The following is a 20,425-nucleotide window of genomic DNA, read 5'->3' as shown; positions in this document are numbered from 1 at the left end:
TTTTGTGTGTGTGTGTGCAGGACCTACTCCACCTGACTGAGATGGATCTGCAGGAGCTGGGAGTCCATAACCACATGCACCGTGTTCACCTGCTGACCTCCATCCTGATACTGCAGGAGAGGGAGAGGAGGAGAGGTCAGTACACACACACACACACACACCCAGGGCTGACCAAACCAAACATCAGTAGTCTTATCAGGCCCATCAGGGAGCAAAGGGTTCTGGGAGGACAGTCTGGGCCTCTGGCTGGTTCCTTCACCCTGGTCCCCCTTCCTGTCTCCCCCCTCTCTCACCCTGTCTCCCCCCTCTCTCTCCCTTCCTCACCCCCCTCTCTGACTCTATCTCCCCCTGCCTCCTCCTGTTTCTCACTTTACAGTCAAACAGTCATGCTCTAACACGTTGCAGCCTGGGGCTCACACACTCTCTCTCTCACACTCTCTCTCTCTCTGTCTCTCTCTCTCTCTGTCTCTCACACACACACACACACACTCTCTCTCTCTCTCTCTCTCTCTCTCTCTCTCTCTCTCTCTCTCTCTCTCTCTCTCTCTCTCTCTCTCTCTCTCTCTCTCTCTCTCTCTCTCTCTCTCTCTCTCTCTCTCTCTCTCTCTCTCTCTCTCTCTCTCTCTCTCTCTCTCTCTCTCTCTCTCATGCACCAGGTGATAATGTCCTCAGCAGTGGGAGGGTGAGTAGTGGTGAGTGCCAGGTGTCTGCAGGGTATAATTACCTGTGTGTGTGTGTGTGTGTGTGCGTGTGTGTGTGTGTACATGCCATACATGATATGGTAACTGTTGCTATGCCTGTGTCAAAAGGCTGATGGTTTAACTTGGGGGCCTAACTTGCGGCCTCCTGTTGGTTTAGGAGTATTAGATTGTGTGTGTGTGTGTGTGTGCATGTGGTTGTGTGTGTGTGTGTAAGCAGGTAGCAGAGCTTGGCTGGCAGGCTGCCCACCCTAGTGTCAGACCAGACAGGGGGGGGGGGGGGTTTGTTAAGGTAATGGCATTTCTGGAAAAATGCAGACTCAACATTTGACACAGATAAGAGCATTTCAAAGACAATGGCCTTTCAGGGTGCACAAACACACACAAACACACACACACGCACACACACACGCACACACACACACGCACACACAGTGTGGGGTGGGATCCAGGCAGGTTTAATGGGATTACGTTGCATGGTGTTGGACCAGCTCCCAGGCTACAAGTCTTTTTATACATTTAAGTGTTTAAAAGCAGGAGGCGGGGCCAGACTCAGAGCCCAGCCCTGATTGGCTCCCCTTGGCCTGGGAATGAAACACCCAGACAGAGCAGCTATGTTCAATGAGCTAATTACAGAGCTTATGTCAAGGGCTGGGTTGTACCTCAATACTCTAGCTCTGCATCCTTCTCTCATCCCCTCCTCTCCAGCTACTGGTAACATTTGATGGTCGCTGTCCCTATGATGTTCAAAGAAAAACACACAATCTCAAATCCCCTCTGCCAGGTTATCTTTCTTGGTGTTCACAGCTGACAGTCACACATTCAGCCAGATCCGCTTTTATGAGGTGACGGTAATGTCACCAACTGGCTCAGAGTAAACACAACTCCATACCGTGCTGTCTGCTAGCGTTAGCATCCAGACCACACAGTCTGCTAGCATTAGCATCAGCATCTTTACCACAGACAGTTCTGGTATTAGCGCCCCTACTTCACAGTCTGCTAGCATTAGCATCCAGACCACACAGTCAGTTAGCATTAGTATCCCCATCACTGAGACTGCTAGTGTTAGCCTGACGTGTCAAAGGTCATCTGCTATATTTACCAACCTGGTGACCAGTCTGTCAGCTGCGGTGTTTTTAGTCCCAACTTCCTCTCTACAACGGACTGGACATACCCCGATGACAAGGCTAGGGCAGTCTGTAACATGAGTGTCTGTGTGTGTGTGTGTGTGCATGTGTGTGAGTGTAAATGTGTGTGTGTGTCTGTGGCCAGCCACATTGCGATGAGTTGTTTCTCTGATGGACAACATGGGTTACCACGGTGACGAAGGGATCATAGCGCTAAGCTGAGACTGTGGACCAAAGATAGACCAAACCACCACCCACCCATACACACACACACATACTTTCTCTCCCTCTCTCTCTCACACACGCACACACACACACTCACACACAAACACACACACACACATACACACACACACACACTCACTCACACTGATGGTGCCCACCAGAGATTTCCTGCCCATTAAGGAGGAATGAGGCGTGTTTTAAACACACACCTTGTTTACATTTCACCACTGATAAGCCGGTCTGCTCTTCTAAGGGAGGGGGGGGGGAAGGAGGGTGAGGGGGGAATCGTTCGCCCCATTCTGGACAGTACACTGTACATGTTTGACCCGGGTCAGGACAGGGCTGGGGCTGGAACTAGGGCTGAGCAGAAGCCGGACTGGACTGGGGTGGTGAGGGTGCGTGGGTGGTGAGGGTGGGTGGGTGATGAGGGTGGGGAGGGTGGGTGATGAGGGTGGGGAGGGTGGGTGATGAGGGTGGGGAGGGTGGGTGGTGAGGGTGGGTGATGAGGGTGGGGAGGGTGGGTGGTGAGGGTGGGGTGGGTGGGTGGTGAGGGTGGGGTGGGTGGGAGGGAAGGAGGGTGGGCTGGGATGAGTGTAGCACAGTGACTCAGTGGGATACAATCTATTTGTGTCGCATCAGTCAAGTTAGTCACCTGCAGATTATAGACCTCTGTCTTCCACTGACATGACTGGTGTGTGTGTGTGTGTGTGTGTGCTTCCTGGAAATGGCTACTCTGCTAGTCACATGCCCACCGGCTTTGTAGAAATGACTGTAAACATCTGGATTATGATTCATTCAGTCACACACATACACAACATCCATATCACTGCTGTATAATGCTCCTATACAGCAGCAACAACATTAAACATGAATTCTCAGGACCTCAAAATAGATTTACAGGTGTGTGTTATCTTCTATCTTTCCCTGTATGTGTGTCAGGTATTCCATGTTGCTGTGTGTGTGTTGTATTACATGTTTTTATGTGTGTGTGTGTGTTGTATTACATATTTCTGTGTGTGTGTGTGTCTTGTCCAGAGTTGCCTGATATAGCGCCCAGAGGTGCTGACAGGTGAATGAAAGTTTGGATGGTGCAGTGTAACTGGAGTAGCTGCTTCTCATTTCTGAGGTTTCTCCTGTGTGTTCGGTGTGTGTGTGTGTGTGGGGGCGGGGGGGGAGTGTGGAAAGAGACTGTGTGTGTGAGCATAAGTGTGTGTGCATGCTTCTCTCCCACTTGGACTCAGGTGTTGAAGGCTTTTGTTCACACACATGTAGAGCAAGTTCACGCACCTCCCACCCACAAACACACACACACACACACACACACACACACAGGGCTGGCTGTTGTCATGAGGACACAATGGGAGGACAAAGACTAGGAAGATAGTTCCGTAAGGTCAGCCAAGACAAACAGCAGCTTGGTCTGTCTGGGGGGAAACGCACGCATGCTCGCTCACTCACTCGCCTGCTCGCACACACACACACACACACACCGCCATAACATGCTACTGTGTGTGTGTGTGTGTGCTTAAACCTCTGTGTGTTTCACAAGTGAGGTGGGATCTGAAACTGGTAGTACTGGGTCGTCTGTGTTCTGGACAGAAGGAGAGAAAGAGAGAGAGAGAGAAAGAGAGAGAGAGAGAGGGAAAGAGAGAGGAGGGGGGGGGAACAAAGAGAGACAGAAGTTTTCAGTGCTGGGGGGCAGTTAGGGTTAGGACGGGGGTGGGGGGCTCCTCCCATCTCAGGGGGGGTGGTTTAGAGATTGTAAATCACTCCCTTGAGAGAGAGTGTGTGTGTGTGAGTGTGTGTAAGGAGGACCAAGAGGGGGCAGAGCCTGTGTGTGTCTGCTACTTGTTGTTGCCGGTGAGTGTGAGAGTGAGGGGCAGCAGAGGAGGAATGGAATAAACTGGGTCGAGAACACAGCTATTCAGGACAGTACTGACAGGGGAGGAGAGAGGAGGGCTTTCCTGTACAAAGAGGTAAATCAAGACTGATCAGAGTCTGTCTGTCCAACTCGTTTGTGTCTGTGTGTGCTGGGTCTGTCTTTACGAGTTGTGTGTGTACTGTGCATGTGTTTCTGCTGATTCTCTGTGATCTGTCCTGTGTCTATGCCTTGTGTGTGTGTGTTGTGTGTGTGTTGTGTGTGTGTCTATGCTGTGTATTGTACCGAGGGTGCTCCAGCACTGATGTCATCACAACTAAGATAAGCGTGCTTCTAACTATGGAGATGTACAATAGCAACTGTTTGTGTGTGCGTGTCTCTTTGTGTGTGTGTGTGTGAGAAAGAAAGAAAGAAAGAAAGAAAGAGAGAGAGGAGTGGAGTGGCAGCTACTGGAGTGGGTTTTATTAAGTATGTGATTAATATGTCACAGTCCTAAAGTCTACAGCTCTCAGCTGGACTTCTCCCACTCTCCCTCTCTCTCTCTCTCTCTCTCTCTCTCTCTCTCTCTCTCCCTCTCTCTCTCTCTCCCTCTCTCCCTCTTTCTCTCTCTCTCTCCCTCTCTCTCTCTCTCTCTCTCTCTCTCTCTCTCCCTCCCTCCCTCCACGTCTCTCTATCTCTCCCACTCCCTTTCTTTCCCCCTCTCTCTCTCTCTCTCTCTCTCTCTCTCTCTCTCTCCGAAGAGGGCAAGAAGCGAGAGATCTCAACAAAGGACGAGTCTGAACTGGTCATGTGACAGTTGTCATTGTTCTCAGGGGGGTCTGGACTGAAAGGCCGGCCAGGGGGGCTTCTGTAGTGCACTGCTCTGAGTGTGTGTGTGAGTAGTATGTGTGTAATGTGTGTGTAGTGTGTGTGTGTGTGTGTGTTTTGGGGGAGTCTTCGGTAGCAGGAAGGGCAGCCGGTTTCCTCTAGTTAATTTTGTCCCTTCTCGTGTTCCAGAGACGAGTGTTGGTGTGTGTGTGTGAGGTGTTTATGTTTGGCTGTGTGTCGTGGTGGTTAACTACGCCAGTGTTGTAAGGAGAGACCAACCTTGTAACATGTGAAGGAGAGGAGAGAGGAGAGGAGGAAAGAGGAGAGAGGAGAGGAAGAGAGAGGAGAGGAAGAGAGACGAGTCTGGTTTCTTAATATCTTTATGTTTACAGTTTAATTTCCTCTCTATGTTGACGCTAGCGTGTCCCCAAACCCAAGGCCAAGCAAACCCAGTTGTGGGTGAAGTGTATGTATGTGTGTGTGTGTAGGGGTGCTTTTTGTGTGTGGCGGGGGGGGGGGGGGGGGGTAGTAGTGGGCAGCTGCGAGGGACAGAGGGAGGAGGAGAGGCACAGAGATGGATAGAGGAACAGAGAGAGAGAGAGAGACAGAGAATGACCTTTGTGTGGGGGTGGGAGAGAGACAAAGACCAAAGAGAGAGAAAGAGTGAAAGAGGGCTGGCATCTTCACAGAACAGAATGAGAGAGAGAGAGAGAGAGAGAGAGAGACAGAGAGAGAGAGAGAGACAGAGAGAGAGAGAGAGAGAGACAGAGAGAGAGAGAGAGACAGAGAGAGAGAGAGAGAGAGAGAGAAAGAGACAGAGTGAGGGAAAGAGCTGCGCCGTTTGTGTGCCAGACATCAGATACACATCACACGCAACATGTCTCCAGGATGTTGTCACAACAATAGACCACCCGGCTCCATGGTTACGTAACCCCCCCCCCCCTCCCCGCCCCCCCACGTCGTGCCGGAGCCGTAATTGGAAGGTGCGTCCGAGCGGAGCTGCGATTGAACCGATTTTCTTTTCCTCTTCCTCCTCAGAGCTGAGAGCCATGGCAGAGAGCCGCTTCGCCAGCCTGCCGCGGAGCCTGGCGTCCCATGGCGCCCGCCACACCACCCTCGCCGCCTCCATGGACCTCCTGGGGCCCCGCCCCGCCCCCCCGGGCCCCCTTCCGCCCCCCCGGGGGTACCACGCCCTCTCCATCCACGGGACCCTGCCCAGGAGGAGGAAAGGCGCGGCGGGGCCCAGCCCTGCCTCCCTGTACCCCTGGGATGTGCCACTTCCTGGCTCTGACCCCGCCCGCCTGGCCACGTCCCCCCTCATCCACCACGTCATAGAGGAGGACCAGGGGGGTCACGCTGGGGGAGGCAAGACGCTCAGGTACACGCGCACACACACACACACACACGTGTGTGTGATCCCTCTCAGACAGAGACCCAGAGGGAGCTGGGCTCAGATCTCAGCTGAGGTTCACCACAGACCTGCTACCTCTGTAACATAACACACACAGATGTGCGCATGAAACTGGGAGGGATGGGGGTGTCTGTGCGTGTGGTTGGGTGTCTGTGTGTGTGGTTGGGTGTGTGTGTGTGTGGTTGGGTGTGTGTAGTTGTGTGTGAGTGTGTGTGGTTGTGTGTGTGTGTGTGGTTGGGTGTGTGTGTGTGTGGTTGGGTGTGGCAGAGATCAGTGTCAGTGTCAGCTCTTTGTCCTGAGTTGGGATGAAAGGCTACATCAGAGAGGAGGAGAAGAGGAGAATGGAGTGGAGAGGATAGGGGAGGAGGAGAGGATAGGGGAGGAGGAGAGGATAGGGGAGGAGGAGAGGATAGGGGAGGAGGAGAGGATAGGGGAGGAGAGGATAGGGGAGGAGGAGAGGATAGGGGAGGAGGAGAGGATAGGGGAGGAGGAGAGGATAGGGGAGGAGGAGAGGATAGGGGAGGAGAGGATAGGGGAGGAGGAGAGGATAGGGGAGGAGGAGAGGATAGGGGAGGAGGAGAGGACAGGGGAGGAGGAGAGGATAGGGGAGGAGGAGAGGATAGGGGAGGAGGAGAGGATAGGGGAGGAGGAGAGGATAGGGGAGGAGGAGAGGATAGGGGAGGAGGAGAGGATAGGGGAGGAGGAGAGGATAGGGGAGGAGGAGAGGATAGGGGAGGAGGAGAGGATAGGGGAGGAGGAGAGGATAGGGGAGGAGGAGAGGATAGGGGAGGAGGAGAGGATAGGGGAGGAGGAGAGGATAGGGGAGGAGGAGAGGATAGGGGAGGAGAAGAGGAGAATGGAGTGGAGAGGATAGGGGAGGAGGAGAGCGCAGAGGAGGAAGAGAGACAGAATCTGGCCCATGCTTGTCTTGTAAAGGTTTAACAAGCCAGACTTGGTCTCAGGTGGATATAAAGATGGAGGAAGATATACGGATTGGAGAGAGCGAGAGGGAGAGAGAGGGAGAAAAATGTAGAGGAGGGAGAGAGTGGCCTGGAGAGAGTGAGAGAAGAAGAGTGTTGGAGGGAGAGCCTACAGCCAGGAGATGTTGTCCAAAGACAGCAGAGTCACAGTGCCCCCTATGGCCCGAGGGAGGTACTGCTGTCCTCCCCTGTCCTCCACCATACCTCTGTGAAGGCTGGGAGGGTGGAGAAGAGGAGAAAGGAGAGGGAGGAGGCTCCAATCATCGTATAGAATGAGTGGGAGGCGTTTAGAAGGGAGGAGGGGGGGGAGACGAGGCCAGGAGACGTCAGGGGGAGAGTGGGAGAAGAGGAAAGGGGAGAGAGGGGACAGACCGTTCAGAGAGACAGACAGACAGACAGACAGACAGACAGTTCAGACAGACAGATCAGACAGACAGGCAGTTCAGACAGACAGATCAGACAGACAGGCAGTTCAGACAGACAGGCAGGCAGTTCAGACTGTTTAGAGAGACAGACAATTCAGACAGACAGGCAGTTGAGACAGTTCAGAAAGACAGACAGACAGTTTAGACAAACAGGCAGTTCAGACTGAGAGACAGGCAGACAGTCCAGAGAGACAGTGGAAGACAGGGAACTAACCACTAACAGTACAGGCTGGAAACGTGTTGCTTTATTGCAGCAGTAAAGCTGGTGAGTTTGATGTGCATTTGATGTGTATTTGAGGTGTATGCGAGATGACATAATATGAGATCAAGACCTCTACTCTCTCTCTCATGAGGAGGCCAGCTGTGTGTGTGGTTTGTGTGTGTGTGTGTGTGTATGTGTTTGTTGAGGGGTCTCTAACCTCTTTGTGAATTTGTCAGTGTGGTCAGAAGTGAGATGTGTGTGTGTGTGTGTGTTGAGAGGTATGGAGGTAGAGAGAGAAGGGGGAGGGCAGGCGGTGAGAGAGTGAGGCTACTCTTGTGAAAGGAGAGAGAGTGAGAGAGAGAGAAAGAGAGAGAGAGCTAGACTCAGCCAGTAAGATGTGAGATGAGAGAGGGGGTTACACAAGCAACCTGTTGCAGCAGTCCTGGAGCTCAGGGAGCTGAGAGCAGAAACAGCCTGGCTGGAGGTGTTGGACCTGGGGGAGCTGAGAGCAGAAACAGCCTGGCTGGAGGTGTTGGACCTGGGGGAGCTGAGAGCAGAAACAGCCTGGCTGGAGGTGTTGGACCTGGGGGAGCTGAGAGCAGAGACAGCCTGGCTGGAGGTGTTGGACCTGGGGGAGCTGAGAGCAGAGACAGCCTGGCTGGAGGTGTTGGACCTGGGGGAGCTGAGAGCAGAAACAGCCTGGCTGGAGGTGTTGGACCAGGGGGAGCTGAGAGCAGAAACAGCCTGGCTGGAGGTGTTGGACCTGGGGGAGCTGAGAGCAGAAACAGCCTGGCTGAGGGTGTTGGACCAGGGGGAGCCGGGGAGAGTGTGTGTGTGTGTGCCTGTGCAGCGGTGGGGTATAGGGGGGCAGCAGTGGAGATGTGTGCGTTACAGCGGCCTGTGTCTGTGTGTGTGTTCCCCAGGAGCACGGGCAGCAGTGTGGAGACTCTGGACTACGTCAAGGTAAGACTCGAGACTCGAGGGACATGTTTGTGTTTCATACGTCTCCTTTCTCCCCTCCTCGTCCTCTCTTCTCTGGCTCTCTCTCCCTCCATCTCTACCCTCCCCCTTCTCTCTACCCCTCTCCTCTTCATCTTTCCATATCTCTCTCTCTCTTTCGATCTTTCTTTTTTCTTTCTTTTCTCTCTCCTTCTACCGCCCCCCCCCTCTCTTTCTCTTTTTGTATGTGTAATGATCTCAGGGCAGTGTGAGAGCAACACACAGACAATGTGGTGATGTTGCTTAACCATGTATTGTTCAACCAGTCTGCTATGGCTTGTTAACAGTGGCTGCCAGGTGTGTGTGTTGTACCCCCCCCCCCCCTCCTCCAGCCTCACCTCTCCCTCACCCCTCCTGCCTCACCCTTCCCTCACCCTCCCCCCCCTCCCCCCTCCCAGCTGTCAGGCACACATACACAGGAAGCAGCACGTACATCAAGCAGATAATCATAATCTGGCGAGGTCATTTCCTGTGGCAAGCTGGGGCCGACTGTGCCAACGTGATGTCAACACAAACCTGTTTACCCTGGTCCAACACACCGTCACTATAGATGACTAACAGCTGCCACAGACAGACAGACAGACAGGCAAACAGACAGACAGGCAAACAGACAGACGAGAGAGCAGACGGACAGACAAGAGGGCAGACAGGCCCTGTTGGTTTATGTGTTCCCTGATAAAGGAATAATTTTCACACAAGGCTTTAGCTCTCCTCTCTCTCTCTCTTTCTCTTTCTCTCTCTCTCTTTCTCTCTCTACCTTTCTCTCTCGTCTTCTTTCTTCCTGAGCTGAGAGGAGTAAACTGCTCAGCTCCGCTAAAGAGCTTTACTGGAACAATGGATTCTCAGTTCAGGGACCTGCAGAGAGAGAGAGGGATGGAGAGAGAGAGCAGGAGGGAGGGAGAGGGATGGAGCGCGAGAGAGAGCAACAAAGAGAGATCGAGAAAATAAAGTTGCTAATTCTACACAGGCCACGCTTGTAATATGTCCTGTCCTCAACCTTCATACCAGGGTTCGAACTGTGCACTTGTACATCGCTTTGGGTGAAAGATTCAGCCAAATGAATGAAATGTCATTTCTGAGTGAGCTTTCTTGAGCAATGCAGTGGTGAACTGTTTGAACAGCATGGTGACTGCTAGAACAGTGCTCTCTAGTGGTAATCTGGGTGTATAGCAGGGTGACTGCTGGGACAGTGCTCTCTAGTGGTGATCTGGGTGTACAGCAGGGTGACGGCAGGGTAGGCTGAAAGAGGTCAGCCTTTATGCAGCCAGACCTGTCCATCTGGGCAAAAAAAACATGTCATTCTGTTACCGGGCAACAACAGAGTTCCAGACATCGCAGACCATGCCTCAAGGGGCTCAGGTCCCGCTCATGCTTCTTCGAAACCAACGGAAGCTTTTATGATCTCAAACATGAGTCACTGAGCGAGTGTGTGCTGTTTAACTTGCATACTATATGGTGCAGTCGAGTACTGCTGTTTGACAGTGTGTGTGTGTTCTACACCTGACCAGCCTCCTAACGACGAACCACATCTCACCTCACACGCCAGGGTCCTATCAGCGAGGGTTCTCCAGTGTCAGGGTTCTCCAGAGCGGGGGTTCTATGAGTCCAGGGTTCCGTGGTGGTAGTTTTGGTTCCAGTGAGGTGGAGGGTGAGGAGGAGGTTGACGAGGGGGAGGAAGAGGGGGCGGGGGAGGAATGCTGTAATTATCTTCCTAAAGGGGAACATTCCTTACTGTACCACAGCTCTGTATACACACTCAAAATAACCTCAGTGTGTGTGTGTGTTTGTTATTGATGGGGATTGCTGATAGACCTTAGAATTGTTTCCTGGTCATAACTGGGTAATTGCAGCTACACTTTAATAACCTCCCCTCCTCTCCACTGCCCTCCTCTCTTCACTTCTCCTCTCTTCCCCTCGGAGAGAAAGATAGATAAAGGGAGGTAGGGAGACAGAGAGAGGCAGAGAGCGAGATTGGTAGAAGGAGAGAGAGGGAGGGAGAGGGAGAAAGAGGGGGAGAGAGAGGGAGAAAGAGGGAGAGAGAGGGAGGGAGGGATGGGAAGCTAAAGGGGAGGGACCACTCACAGATGGTAGAGATGTCATTAGCAGAAGAGTAGGATCTCAAGAGACCCCCCTGCCAGTAGGACAGACACACACCCACACCCACACACGCACCCACACACACACAAGCACCCACACACACACACAAGCACCCACACACACACAAGCGCACACACACACACAACCACACACCCGGCTGTGTAATTTCCGCAACTGAGCTGGGGGCGCAGGAAAAAAAATGTTACTGATCACAATGTTGATGGGATGTGTGTGCGTGTGTGCGTGTGTGTGCCAGCTAGCGGAGAGCTGAGTGAGTTGGAAGGTTGTAGTCAGATGCTGCAGCAGCCAGAGAGAGCGTGTGAGCAACACCAAGTCTATCTGTGTGGGCAAGAGGCACAAGAAGCTGCTCTAAATGTGTGTGTGGCGCGGGGCTTTAGCCGTTTGTGTGGACCGCTACGATCAGAGTCCCAGATGTCGGACATGTCTGAGAGGTGCAACCTGGTCCAGACTCTGACTGCTGCTCTCTGTTGCTTCTACCACAAGACCTCTGTCCTGCCCTCCAAGGTAGGACAGCTCTCTCTGCTCCTGTCCCCTCCGTACTCCTGTCGTGTCACCTCCATCCTCCTGTCTAACTGTCTGTCACCTCCATCCTCCTGTCTAACTGTCTGTCACCTCCATCCTCCTGTCTAACTGTCTGTCACCTCCATCCTCCTGTCTAACTGTCTGTCACCTCCATCCTCCTGTCTAACTGTCTGTCACCTCCATCCTCCTGTCTGTCTGTCACCTCCATCCTCCTGTCACCTCCATCCTCCTGTCTAACTGTCTGTCACCTCCATCCTCCTGTCTAACTGTCTGTCACCTCCATCCTCCTGTCTGTCTGTCACCTCCATCCTCCTGTCTAACTGTCTGTCACCTCCATCCTCCTGTCTAACTGTCTGTCACCTCCATCCTCCTGTCTGTCTGTCACCTCCATCCTCCTGTCTGTCTGTCACCTCCATCCTCCTGTCTGTCTGTCACCTCCATCCTCCTGTCTTTCTGTCTGTCACCTCCATCCTCCTGTCTGTCTGTCTGTCACCTCCATCCTCCTGTCTAACTGTCTATCACTTCCATCCTCCTGTCTAACTGTCTATCACTTCCATCCTCCTGTCTAACTGTCTATCACTTCCATCCTCCTGTTTAACTGTTTGTCACCTCCATCCTCCTGTCTAACTGTCTGTCACCTCCATCCTCCTGTCTGTCTGTCTGTCACCTCCATCCTCCTGTCTAACTGTCTATCACTTCCATCCTCCTGTCTAACTGTCTATCACTTCCATCCTCCTGTCTAACTGTCTATCACTTCCATCCTCCTGTTTAACTGTCTGTCACCTCCATCCTCCTGTCTAACTGTCTGTCACTTCCATCCTCCTGTCTAACTGTCTGTCACCTCCATCCTCCTGTCTAAGGAGGGAGAGCTCTTGCTTCCATTCGGTCAGGGTCAGGGGTGAGGTTTAGGGTCAGGAATGAGCTTGGGGTCAAGGGGGAGGTCGGGGTCAGTGTGAGAGATGAGGAGATGGTTGAGGTACAAGCTGATTAAGAAATGATGAAACATTTCGAAGGCTTCATTTAGGTTTATAAAAACAAATAGGCAGGTTTTGTCATTAAAAACAAATGGCCATTGGTTATATATGTCAAGATACAATATATACACAAGAATGTACAGGTGTTTAGAATTTAGAGGTGTTAAGAATGTAGAGCTTTTAGAATGTACAGGTGTTAAGAATGTACAGGTGTTTAGAATGTAGAGGTGTTTAGAATGTAGAGGTGTTTAGAATGTAGAGGTGTTTAGAATGTAGAGGTGTTTAGAATGTAGAGGTGTTTAGAATGTACAGGTGTTTAGAATGTACAGGTGTTTAGAATGTAGAGGTGTTTAGAATGTAGAGGTGTTTCAAATGTAGAGATGTGTTTAGAATGTAGAGGTGTTTAGAATGTAGAGGTGTTTAGAATGTAGAGGTGTTTAGAATGTAGAGGTGTTTAGAATGTAGAGGTGTTTAGAATGTAGAGATGTGTTTAGAATGTAGAGGTGTTTAGAATGTAGAGGTGTCCATAAGGAGTGGCAGCAGAGCGGTAAAGATGTAAAAGCTTTCACTGTCCTGTCTGGGCATGCTGCTTGGATATATGACTGTGTGTGTAATCATGTGTGTGCGTGACAGTGGGTGAGGGTGTTTGAAGGTGAGTATGGGACTGTGCCAGAGTGTTAGTGCGTCTGCGAGTGAGTGTGTGTGTCTTTGCGTACGGTAGATATATAGACCTCTTCATTAGTGTAAGTGAGGTTGTACATGAGATCAGAGACCTGGTCCATCTCTCAGATCCCTATAGATCAGAACTCAACCCCCCCCCCCTCCTCTCTCTTCCTATCTCTCTTCCCCCTCTCTCCTTCCCCCTCTCTCTCCTCCTCCCCCCATCTCCCTCTGTCTCTCCCCCCCCCCATCTCTCTCCCTCTCCCTCCCCCCCGTCTCTCTCCCTCTCCCTCTTCCTCCCCCCTGTCTCTCTCCCTCTCCCTCTCCCTCCCCCGTCTCTCTCCCTCTTCCTCCCCCCGTCTCTCTCCCTCTCCCTCTTCCTCCCCCCCGTCTCTCTCCCTCTCCCTCTTCCTCCCCCCTGTCTCTCTCCCTCTCCCTCTTCCTCTTCCCCTCTCTCTCCTCCCTCAGGTCTTTTTCCGTTCCCCTAGTTATTCTAGCTTCCATCTGTTCTCTGAGTCTGCAGTGTATGTTTGAGCCATTACACCACCGTGGGATTAGTCATGCAGAGACAAGAGGATTAACATGGATAAGAATATCATGAGCGGTGACATTTCTCATCTTGAGGGGTGAAGGGTCAGATGAGTGACCTATGACCTCTAGCCTGAGGTAGCAGGTTCTGATGAGTTTTGAGGCTTTGGGTCAAAGTGATCATGTGGTTTGGCCATTGTTTTTTGAGGGATACTTCTTACATGATTACGTTTGTGTTCCTGTACATATTCATTAGTGTTCAAACCAACAGATGGTTTTATCCAAAGCGACGGGCAAAGTAGTGCATGTGGAAAGTACAGCAGGTCAAGGATCAGCAGTGCATAGTTCCATAGTATTTTGGTGGTCAAAGAACAGTCTGTGTTTCACAAACCACATTACAAAGTAATCCCGTAGCTTCGAGCACGGCGAACAAACAAAATAAATACTGCACTTCAACAATATCATCTCAGTTTCTTACACAGTGTAACATAGTCATATGATGGAATTTACCTGATATCTTCATCTTCCAGCACCACGAGGCTGATTGGTCTATCTCTCAGAGGAGATCGCCATTTCCTCCAATCATAATTAAGCTGGACGGTCAACCAGAACCCTCGTCTATCAGAGCCTGATGTAAACAAACAACAAACAAACGGGAGGCCAGGCTTTGATGTCATTTAGGAATCATGAACACACACAGTATTTCTATAACGTCATCGATATAAGCCACAGAGAATCTCTGTGATTTGATCGTTCTATCTATCATGGGTGGCCTAAATGGCCTCTCTGCCTATGGTAGATGACAGCCTCAACAGGGTGTTTGTGTAGGGTGTGTGTGTGTAGGGAACGTGTGTGTGCAGGGTGTGTGTGTGCAGTCCAGGCACGACTCTAAAATAAAACCTCATTTCCTGGAGTGGTGCAGTCATTTTATTTGTGCCTGTGGTTCTGGACCACAACAGAACCTTGGACGTTCAGTGCTGAGCCTCACGCTAGTGCTAAACTCGCGCCAGTCAGCCGCCTGCTAGCCTTCTGCTAGCTAACCTTGCTCAAGCCATGCTAATGCTAATGAGCAGTTACCCATACCAGCCTGACCACAACTCTAGCTCGCTGGAAATAGCAAAAGCAATGACTGTCTGTCAGCTATGTATGCTAATGCTAACACCAGAATTCTGTTTACAACTCTGTCCCTCCAAACTTGTCCCTGGCCCACAAGAAGTGGTCAGACAGGAAGTGGTCAGAGGCCAAAGAGGCTACATTCTGAACATTCCTAGCCGCTAGCCAGCCCTCTGTTGTGTCAGACACATGCACAGTGTGTTCAGGTGGGGGCGGGACTAGGGAAGGGTGAGGCAGATAACGACGCAGCAAACATCAAGAGCTCGACAGGTGAACGTGTCGGGCCAATCAGCAGCAGGTACGCTGTGCGAGGGAGGGAGGGAGGACTGAGGGATGGAGGAGTGGAGGGAGGGAGGAGGGAGAGAGCCGTGTGACAAAGAGGGAGGGGAATAAGAGAAGAGAAGTGAGAGTGAGAGGAGCGAGAGAGGCAGACACGGAGTAGACAGCAACAGGAGAACCAAGCTGAGCAGACATGCCCACGAGGCCTTGTACAGGTGTGTGCGGGCGCGTGTGTGTGTGTAAGTTGTGCGTTTTTTCAATATCTTTTTTATTGAGCAACACGTGCGTGTTGTGTGTGTGGTGTGTGTGTGTGTGTGGTGTGTGTGTGCGTGGTGTAGTTCTCCAGGGAGAGGGGCCTGATGGAGAGCGCTGCTGACAAGCTGAGGAAGGAGCTGGAGGAGGAGCTGAAGACGAGCAGCGAGGAGCCCAGGAGCCACGCCTGGTACCATGGCCCCCTGCCACGCCAGGTACACACACACACACACCGGGGACGGAGCAGGACCAGCCATGTTCAGCCCCCAGCAGTGAGAACTTGTCGAACCGGCTGTCACACCTCAGTACGCTCCAACCACACTCGATCAGTCACTCTGCGTGAGTGAGAGTGTGTTTGTGGGTGTGTTTCTGGGTGTGTGAGTATGAGTATGGGAATGTGTGTGTGTACGTGCGAGTGTGTGTGTGTGGGAGCCTGTGTGTGTGTGTTTATGGGTGTGTCCAGTCTTTATGGTACCCTCAGAATACTAGTAGGATGGTATCAACAGCACCAGAGGAACATACACAACACCTGACGGTGTGTGTGTAAACAACACAACCTGACAGTGTGTGTGTGCTCGTAATCATATGTTCTAACTGGGCGATACAATTTGCACGTGTGTGATCCGAGAATGTGTCCCAAGTGTGCGGGTGATTTAATAGTGTTTGTGTGGTTGAAAGATTTGTGTTTCAAGTGTTTTTGTAATAGTGTGTATGTGTTTAAACAGTGGGTGCGTGCTTTCTAACAGTGTTTGTGTTTTAACAGTGTGTGTGTGTCCTTAACAGTGAGTGTGTGTTCTCTAACAGTGTGTGTGTGTCCTTAACAGTGAGTGTGTGTTCTCTAACAGTGTGTGTGTGTCCTTAACAGTGAGTGTGTGTTCTCTAACAGTGTGTGTGTGTCCTTAACAGTGAGTGTGTGTTCTCTAACAGTGTGTGTGTGTCTTTAACAGTGAGTGTGTGTTCTCTAACAGTGTGTGTGTGTGTGTCTTTAACAGTGAGTGTGTGTTCTCTAACAGTGTGTGTGTGTGTCCTTAACAGTGAGTGTGTGTTCTCTAACAGTGTGTGTGTGTGTCCTTAACAGTGAGTGTGTGTTCTCTAACAGTGTGTGTGTGTGTGTGTGTCTTTAACAGTGAGTGTGTGTTCTCTAACAGTGTGTGTGTGTCTTTAACAGTGAGTGTGTGTCTTTAACAGTGAGTGTGTGTTCTCTAACAGTGAGTGTGTGTGTCTTTAACAGTAAGTGTGTCTTCTCTAACAGTGTGTGTGTGTGTGTGTGTGTGTGTCCAGGCGGCAGAGGTCCTCCTCCAGAGAGACGGAGACTTCCTGGTGCGTGACTCCTCCTCCAGCCCGGGCTCCTTCGTGCTCACCTGCCAGTGGCGCGACGCTCCCCAACACTTCCGCATCACGCGGCGCCTGGTGGCGCTCAACGAGGCCTACGTCCGCCAGCACTTCCTGTTGGAAGGCGGGACTTCCTGTTCCCAGGCCTTCGACAGCCTGCCCGCGCTGGTGCGCTGCTACGTGGGCAACAGGACGCCCGTCTCCCAGGGGGTGGGCGCCGTCATCTTCCAGCCAATCACGCGCGGCCTCCCGCTCCGCTGCCTGGCGGAGAAGTACGAAGGGGAGGCGGGGCTGAGCCTGCCGGAGAGGCGGAGCCAGGCGGCCAAGCGCCTCAGCCTCAACCTCGTGAACGGACACGCCCAGGATCACGCCCTGGGCCGGGGGGCACTGCTGAGGTAGGAGGTGGGGCGGGGCTGGAGGAGGAGAGGAGGAGGGGGGGAAGAGGAGAGGAGGAGGAGGAGAGGAGGAGGGGGCGAAGAGGAGACGGGGAGGAGGAGGAGGAGAGAGGGAGGAGGAGGAAGAGAGGAGGAGGAGGGGAGGAGGAGGAAGAGAGGAGGCTCTGTATAAGAGCGTCTGCTAAAATAACTAAATGAGAGGAGGAGGGGAGGAGGAGGAAGAGAGGAGGAGGGGAGGAGGGGAGAGGAGAGTAGGAGGGGGAAGAGAGGAGGTAGAGAGGAGGATAGAAAGACAGGAGGAGAGCCCTTAGCATGCCAGGTTGGCAGTACCAACACAGAAATAAACTATAATTACACAGCGGCCTTTTCCATAACGCACACACACAAAGTATTTCTGTAGTCTTCTAAGCCAAGCGGCCAAAGTCAACTCATTCTTCCTTCTTTCTCTCTGCCTCTCTCTCTCCTTTCCTCCTTTCCTCCCTTTTTCCCTCCCTCCCCCAGGACCCAGGACAGGTGTGGTAGTCAGCCTGCCTGTCTCAACCAGGTACAGGAGAAACGCTGCCCTCTAAAAACCCACCAATCAGAGAGCTTTCTTCCTCTGGGTAGGTACTGGCCCCGCCCCCTCCTCTCCCGATCTTCCGTCTCAATGGAGTTCTCTGAATGTGCTGATCAAACGACGATGTGTGTGCCTCCAGGCTCCAGGCCGCCCGGCCCGCCGCCCCCCCAGCAGCTCCTCCTCCCCAGGTGCGGGGTGGTGCGGACGGGAAGCGAGCCCGTCCTCAGCCCCACCCAGCACCGCAGACTGACCCCCGACCTCCAGCCCGCCCAGGCCATCCGGGGGTCCGACAGCCAGCTGTGCCCCCGACCGCCCCCCAAGCCCACCAAGGTGGCCCCCCTCCGGATGCCCCGTTCCCCTCGCCTCCTCGTCCTGGCGCCCCCGCCCGCCCAGCCGCCCCCCTCCGCCCAACCCGCCCTCACCCCTCCCGCCCCGCCCCCCAAGCCCCGCCCGGCCCAGGCAGAGACGGCGGCCCCGAGCCCCGAGGTGGCCTGCGGCGCGCCCGCCCCCTGCAGCCCCGCCCCCTCGCCCGTCGGCTTCGTCGATAGGCTGACGCCGGAGGACAACGGGAGGACGCGATTGGACAGGAGCTCCTACCACCGTGCCATCGGCGCTCTGGAGACCGGCAGCGACGACGGGGAGGGGGGAGAGAGGGGTGGAGCGCGGGAGGAGGAGGAGGAGGGGGAGCGAGGGAGAGATCCGCGGTGGCCCGTGTTTGAGACGGAGTCCTCGTTCTGCCCGGGGGGGTTCGAGTCCCGCCTGCTCCCGCGGGAGAACAAGCCCCTGGAGATGAGCGTCCTGAGGGCGGCCAAGCAGCTGCTGCTCTCCCACACGCACCTCAGCATCGCCAAGCACATGCTGCTGGCCGACTGCCAGGTAACACACACCCACCCACTCTCATGTCATGCACGGGGAGGCGTGGCTAGAGCCGGGTTCCATAGTGACAGAGTACCTGTCCCTCCCAGGTTGCTCGGATACTGGGCGTGTCTGAAGAGATGAAGGCTCAGATGGGCGTGTCCTCGGGCCTGGAGCTGGTCACGCTGCCCCACGGACGACAGCTACGCCTGGACCTGATGGAGAGGTACACACACACACACACACATAGAAACACACACATCTGCAGATACACACTTTTGTTAACGTCCGCCCTCCTGCGGTCTCCTAAGGCACCACACCATGGCGATCGGCGTTGCCGTGAATATTCTGGGGTGTACGGGCAGCATGGAGGAGAGAGCCTCCACGCTGAACCGCACCATCCTGGTTGCCATGGAGCTGAAAGATGCTCTGGGAGACCTCTTCACTTTCTCCTCCATCATGAAGGCCCTGGACATGCCCCAGGTACACACACACACACACAGGCCCTGGACATGCCCCAGGTGCACACACACACACACACACACACAGGCCCTGGACATGCCCCAGGTACACACACACACACACACACAGGCCCTGGACATGCCCCAGGTACACACACACACACACACACAGGCCCTGGACATGCCCCAGGTACACACACACACACACACACACACACACACACAGGCCCTAGACATACCCCTGGTACACACACAGGGCCTAGACACACCCCTGGTACACACACACACACAGGCCCTAGACACACCCCTGGTACACACACACACACACAGGCCCTGGACATGCCCCAGGTACACACACACACACACACACACAGGCCCTAGACATACCCCTGGTACACACACACACACACACAGCGGTCCTGTCTGACGTACAGTGTGTGTGTGTGTGTGTGTGTGTTGTCAGATCGCCCGTCTGGACCACACCTGGACTACCCTGAGACACAGCTTCACCCAGACAGCCGTCACCTACGAGAAGACCCTCAAACCCTTCTACAAGGCTCTCTATGAAGGCACAGGTACACACACACACGCACAGTAGACAAGATGACTTGTGTGAGTCTGTGGGCAGCAGTAGCGTCGCACATCTTAAAATGAGGGCGGCATAAAGAATAATCATCCAATCCCTAAATGATTTATTTCAAGCAATCTGGTTATGCTACTGGGTGGGCCGGCATGTCCATGAATGAGTGTGTGTATCGTGTGTGTTTGTGTGTACGTGTGTGTGCTTACACGTGTGTGCGCGTGCTTAGCGGAGCTGGCTGGCGCCGGCAGGGCGGTTCCCCTCCTGATGCCGCTGCTGAGCCTGATGGAGCGAGGGGGCGTGGCCTGCGAGGGGGCAGAGTCCTGGGAGCAGGGCTGCGACGTCATGCTGCGCCACCTGGAGGATGCCCGCAGAGTGGCGCAGGACTCGTCCTCCTACACCTGCCACGCTCAGACCGTCCTGCACGGTAACACACACACACACACACGTATCTGCTGGCTTCCTCACACACACACACACACACCTAACTCTCCCCCGTGTGTGTGTGCAGGGTTCAGGGCGGAGGAGAGCCTGCTGGAGGTGTTCAGGACAGACTTCCAGCAGCGTCTGCTGTGGGGCAGTCGAGGAGCCAGCGTGGCCCAGGAGGAGCGCCACGCCAAGTTCACCCTCATCCTCACCGCCCTGTCGCGCAAGCTGGAGCCGGCCGTCACACACACCGAGCTGTGACCGGCCCCAACACACACACAGGTCCCCCTATACCCCCAGCGGGCTAACACATGTCTGTGTGTGTCCAACCCTAACCACAGCCCAACCCCACCCCCCTCAAACCTACCTCTAACCACACTTCTAACTCCCTCCCCCCCAGCGCTAACCACAGCCCTCACCCACCTTGAAAGGGGCACAGACGCCTTATCAGCATGCCTGTCCCGCTAGACTGTAATATATCAACCTTCAAATGTAAAAAAAGAAAAGAAAAGATATCTAAAATGTTACTCACTGTAAAATAAGACTTGTGAATGAGTTTGAATATGTTTATATGGTCGATTTGTGAATAAAGGAGAAAACGGCTGTGCTCCACACAGCCAG

The 20,425-nt window shown here is 53.4% G+C and overlaps 1 protein-coding gene and 1 long non-coding RNA gene across 3 annotated transcripts; one reads left to right on the top strand and one right to left on the bottom strand.

Annotated features, from left to right (window-relative positions):
- Positions 1-29: 29 nt before the first annotated feature.
- Positions 30-14,801, bottom strand: LOC146221205 (uncharacterized). Its single transcript, XR_014750794.1, has 4 exons — positions 14,066-14,801; positions 10,288-10,350; positions 9,511-9,608; positions 30-110 (listed from the first exon to the last, which is right to left on the bottom strand). It is a non-coding gene; the product is annotated as an uncharacterized LOC146221205 (long non-coding RNA).
- On the top strand, positions 3,871-20,424 carry bcar3 (BCAR3 adaptor protein, NSP family member). 2 transcript variants are annotated; one of them, XM_084693031.1, is made up of 12 exons: positions 3,871-4,026; positions 5,775-6,114; positions 8,678-8,717; positions 15,286-15,414; positions 16,481-16,926; positions 17,428-17,528; positions 17,622-18,358; positions 18,448-18,563; positions 18,649-18,820; positions 19,262-19,373; positions 19,608-19,805; positions 19,890-20,424. In XM_084693031.1, the coding sequence occupies exons 2-12, from the start codon at positions 5,786-5,788 to the stop codon at positions 20,063-20,065; spliced, it is 2,556 nt and encodes an 851-aa protein (XP_084549157.1). In that variant the 5' UTR covers positions 3,871-4,026; positions 5,775-5,785; the 3' UTR covers positions 20,066-20,424. The 2 variants fall into 2 exon arrangements, with proteins under 2 accessions (XP_084549157.1, XP_084549156.1); XM_084693030.1 differs by lacking the exons at positions 3,871-4,026; positions 5,775-6,114 and having other exon boundaries at positions 7,519-8,717.
- Position 20,425: the final 1 nt, after the last annotated feature.

The sequence above is a fragment of the Hypomesus nipponensis genome, chromosome 26 (assembly GCF_054491055.1).
Source record: "Hypomesus nipponensis isolate SF chromosome 26, ASM5449105v1, whole genome shotgun sequence".
NCBI classification, from domain to species: Eukaryota; Metazoa; Chordata; class Actinopteri; order Osmeriformes; family Osmeridae; genus Hypomesus; species Hypomesus nipponensis.
This window is presented reverse-complemented; position numbering and strand designations above follow the sequence as displayed.

Excerpts from the sequence above, each read along its gene's own strand:
- bcar3 (XM_084693030.1), top strand. The coding sequence starts at position 8,157 with ATGAGAGAGGGGGTTACACAAGCAACCTGTTGCAGCAGTCCTGGAGCT. Across the intron at positions 16,927-17,427 it reads GGCCGGGGGGCACTGCTGAG|GACCCAGGACAGGTGTGGTA; the intron begins GTAGGAGGTGGG and ends TCCCTCCCCCAG. Across the intron at positions 19,806-19,889 it reads CGCTCAGACCGTCCTGCACG|GGTTCAGGGCGGAGGAGAGC; the intron begins GTAACACACACA and ends GTGTGTGTGCAG.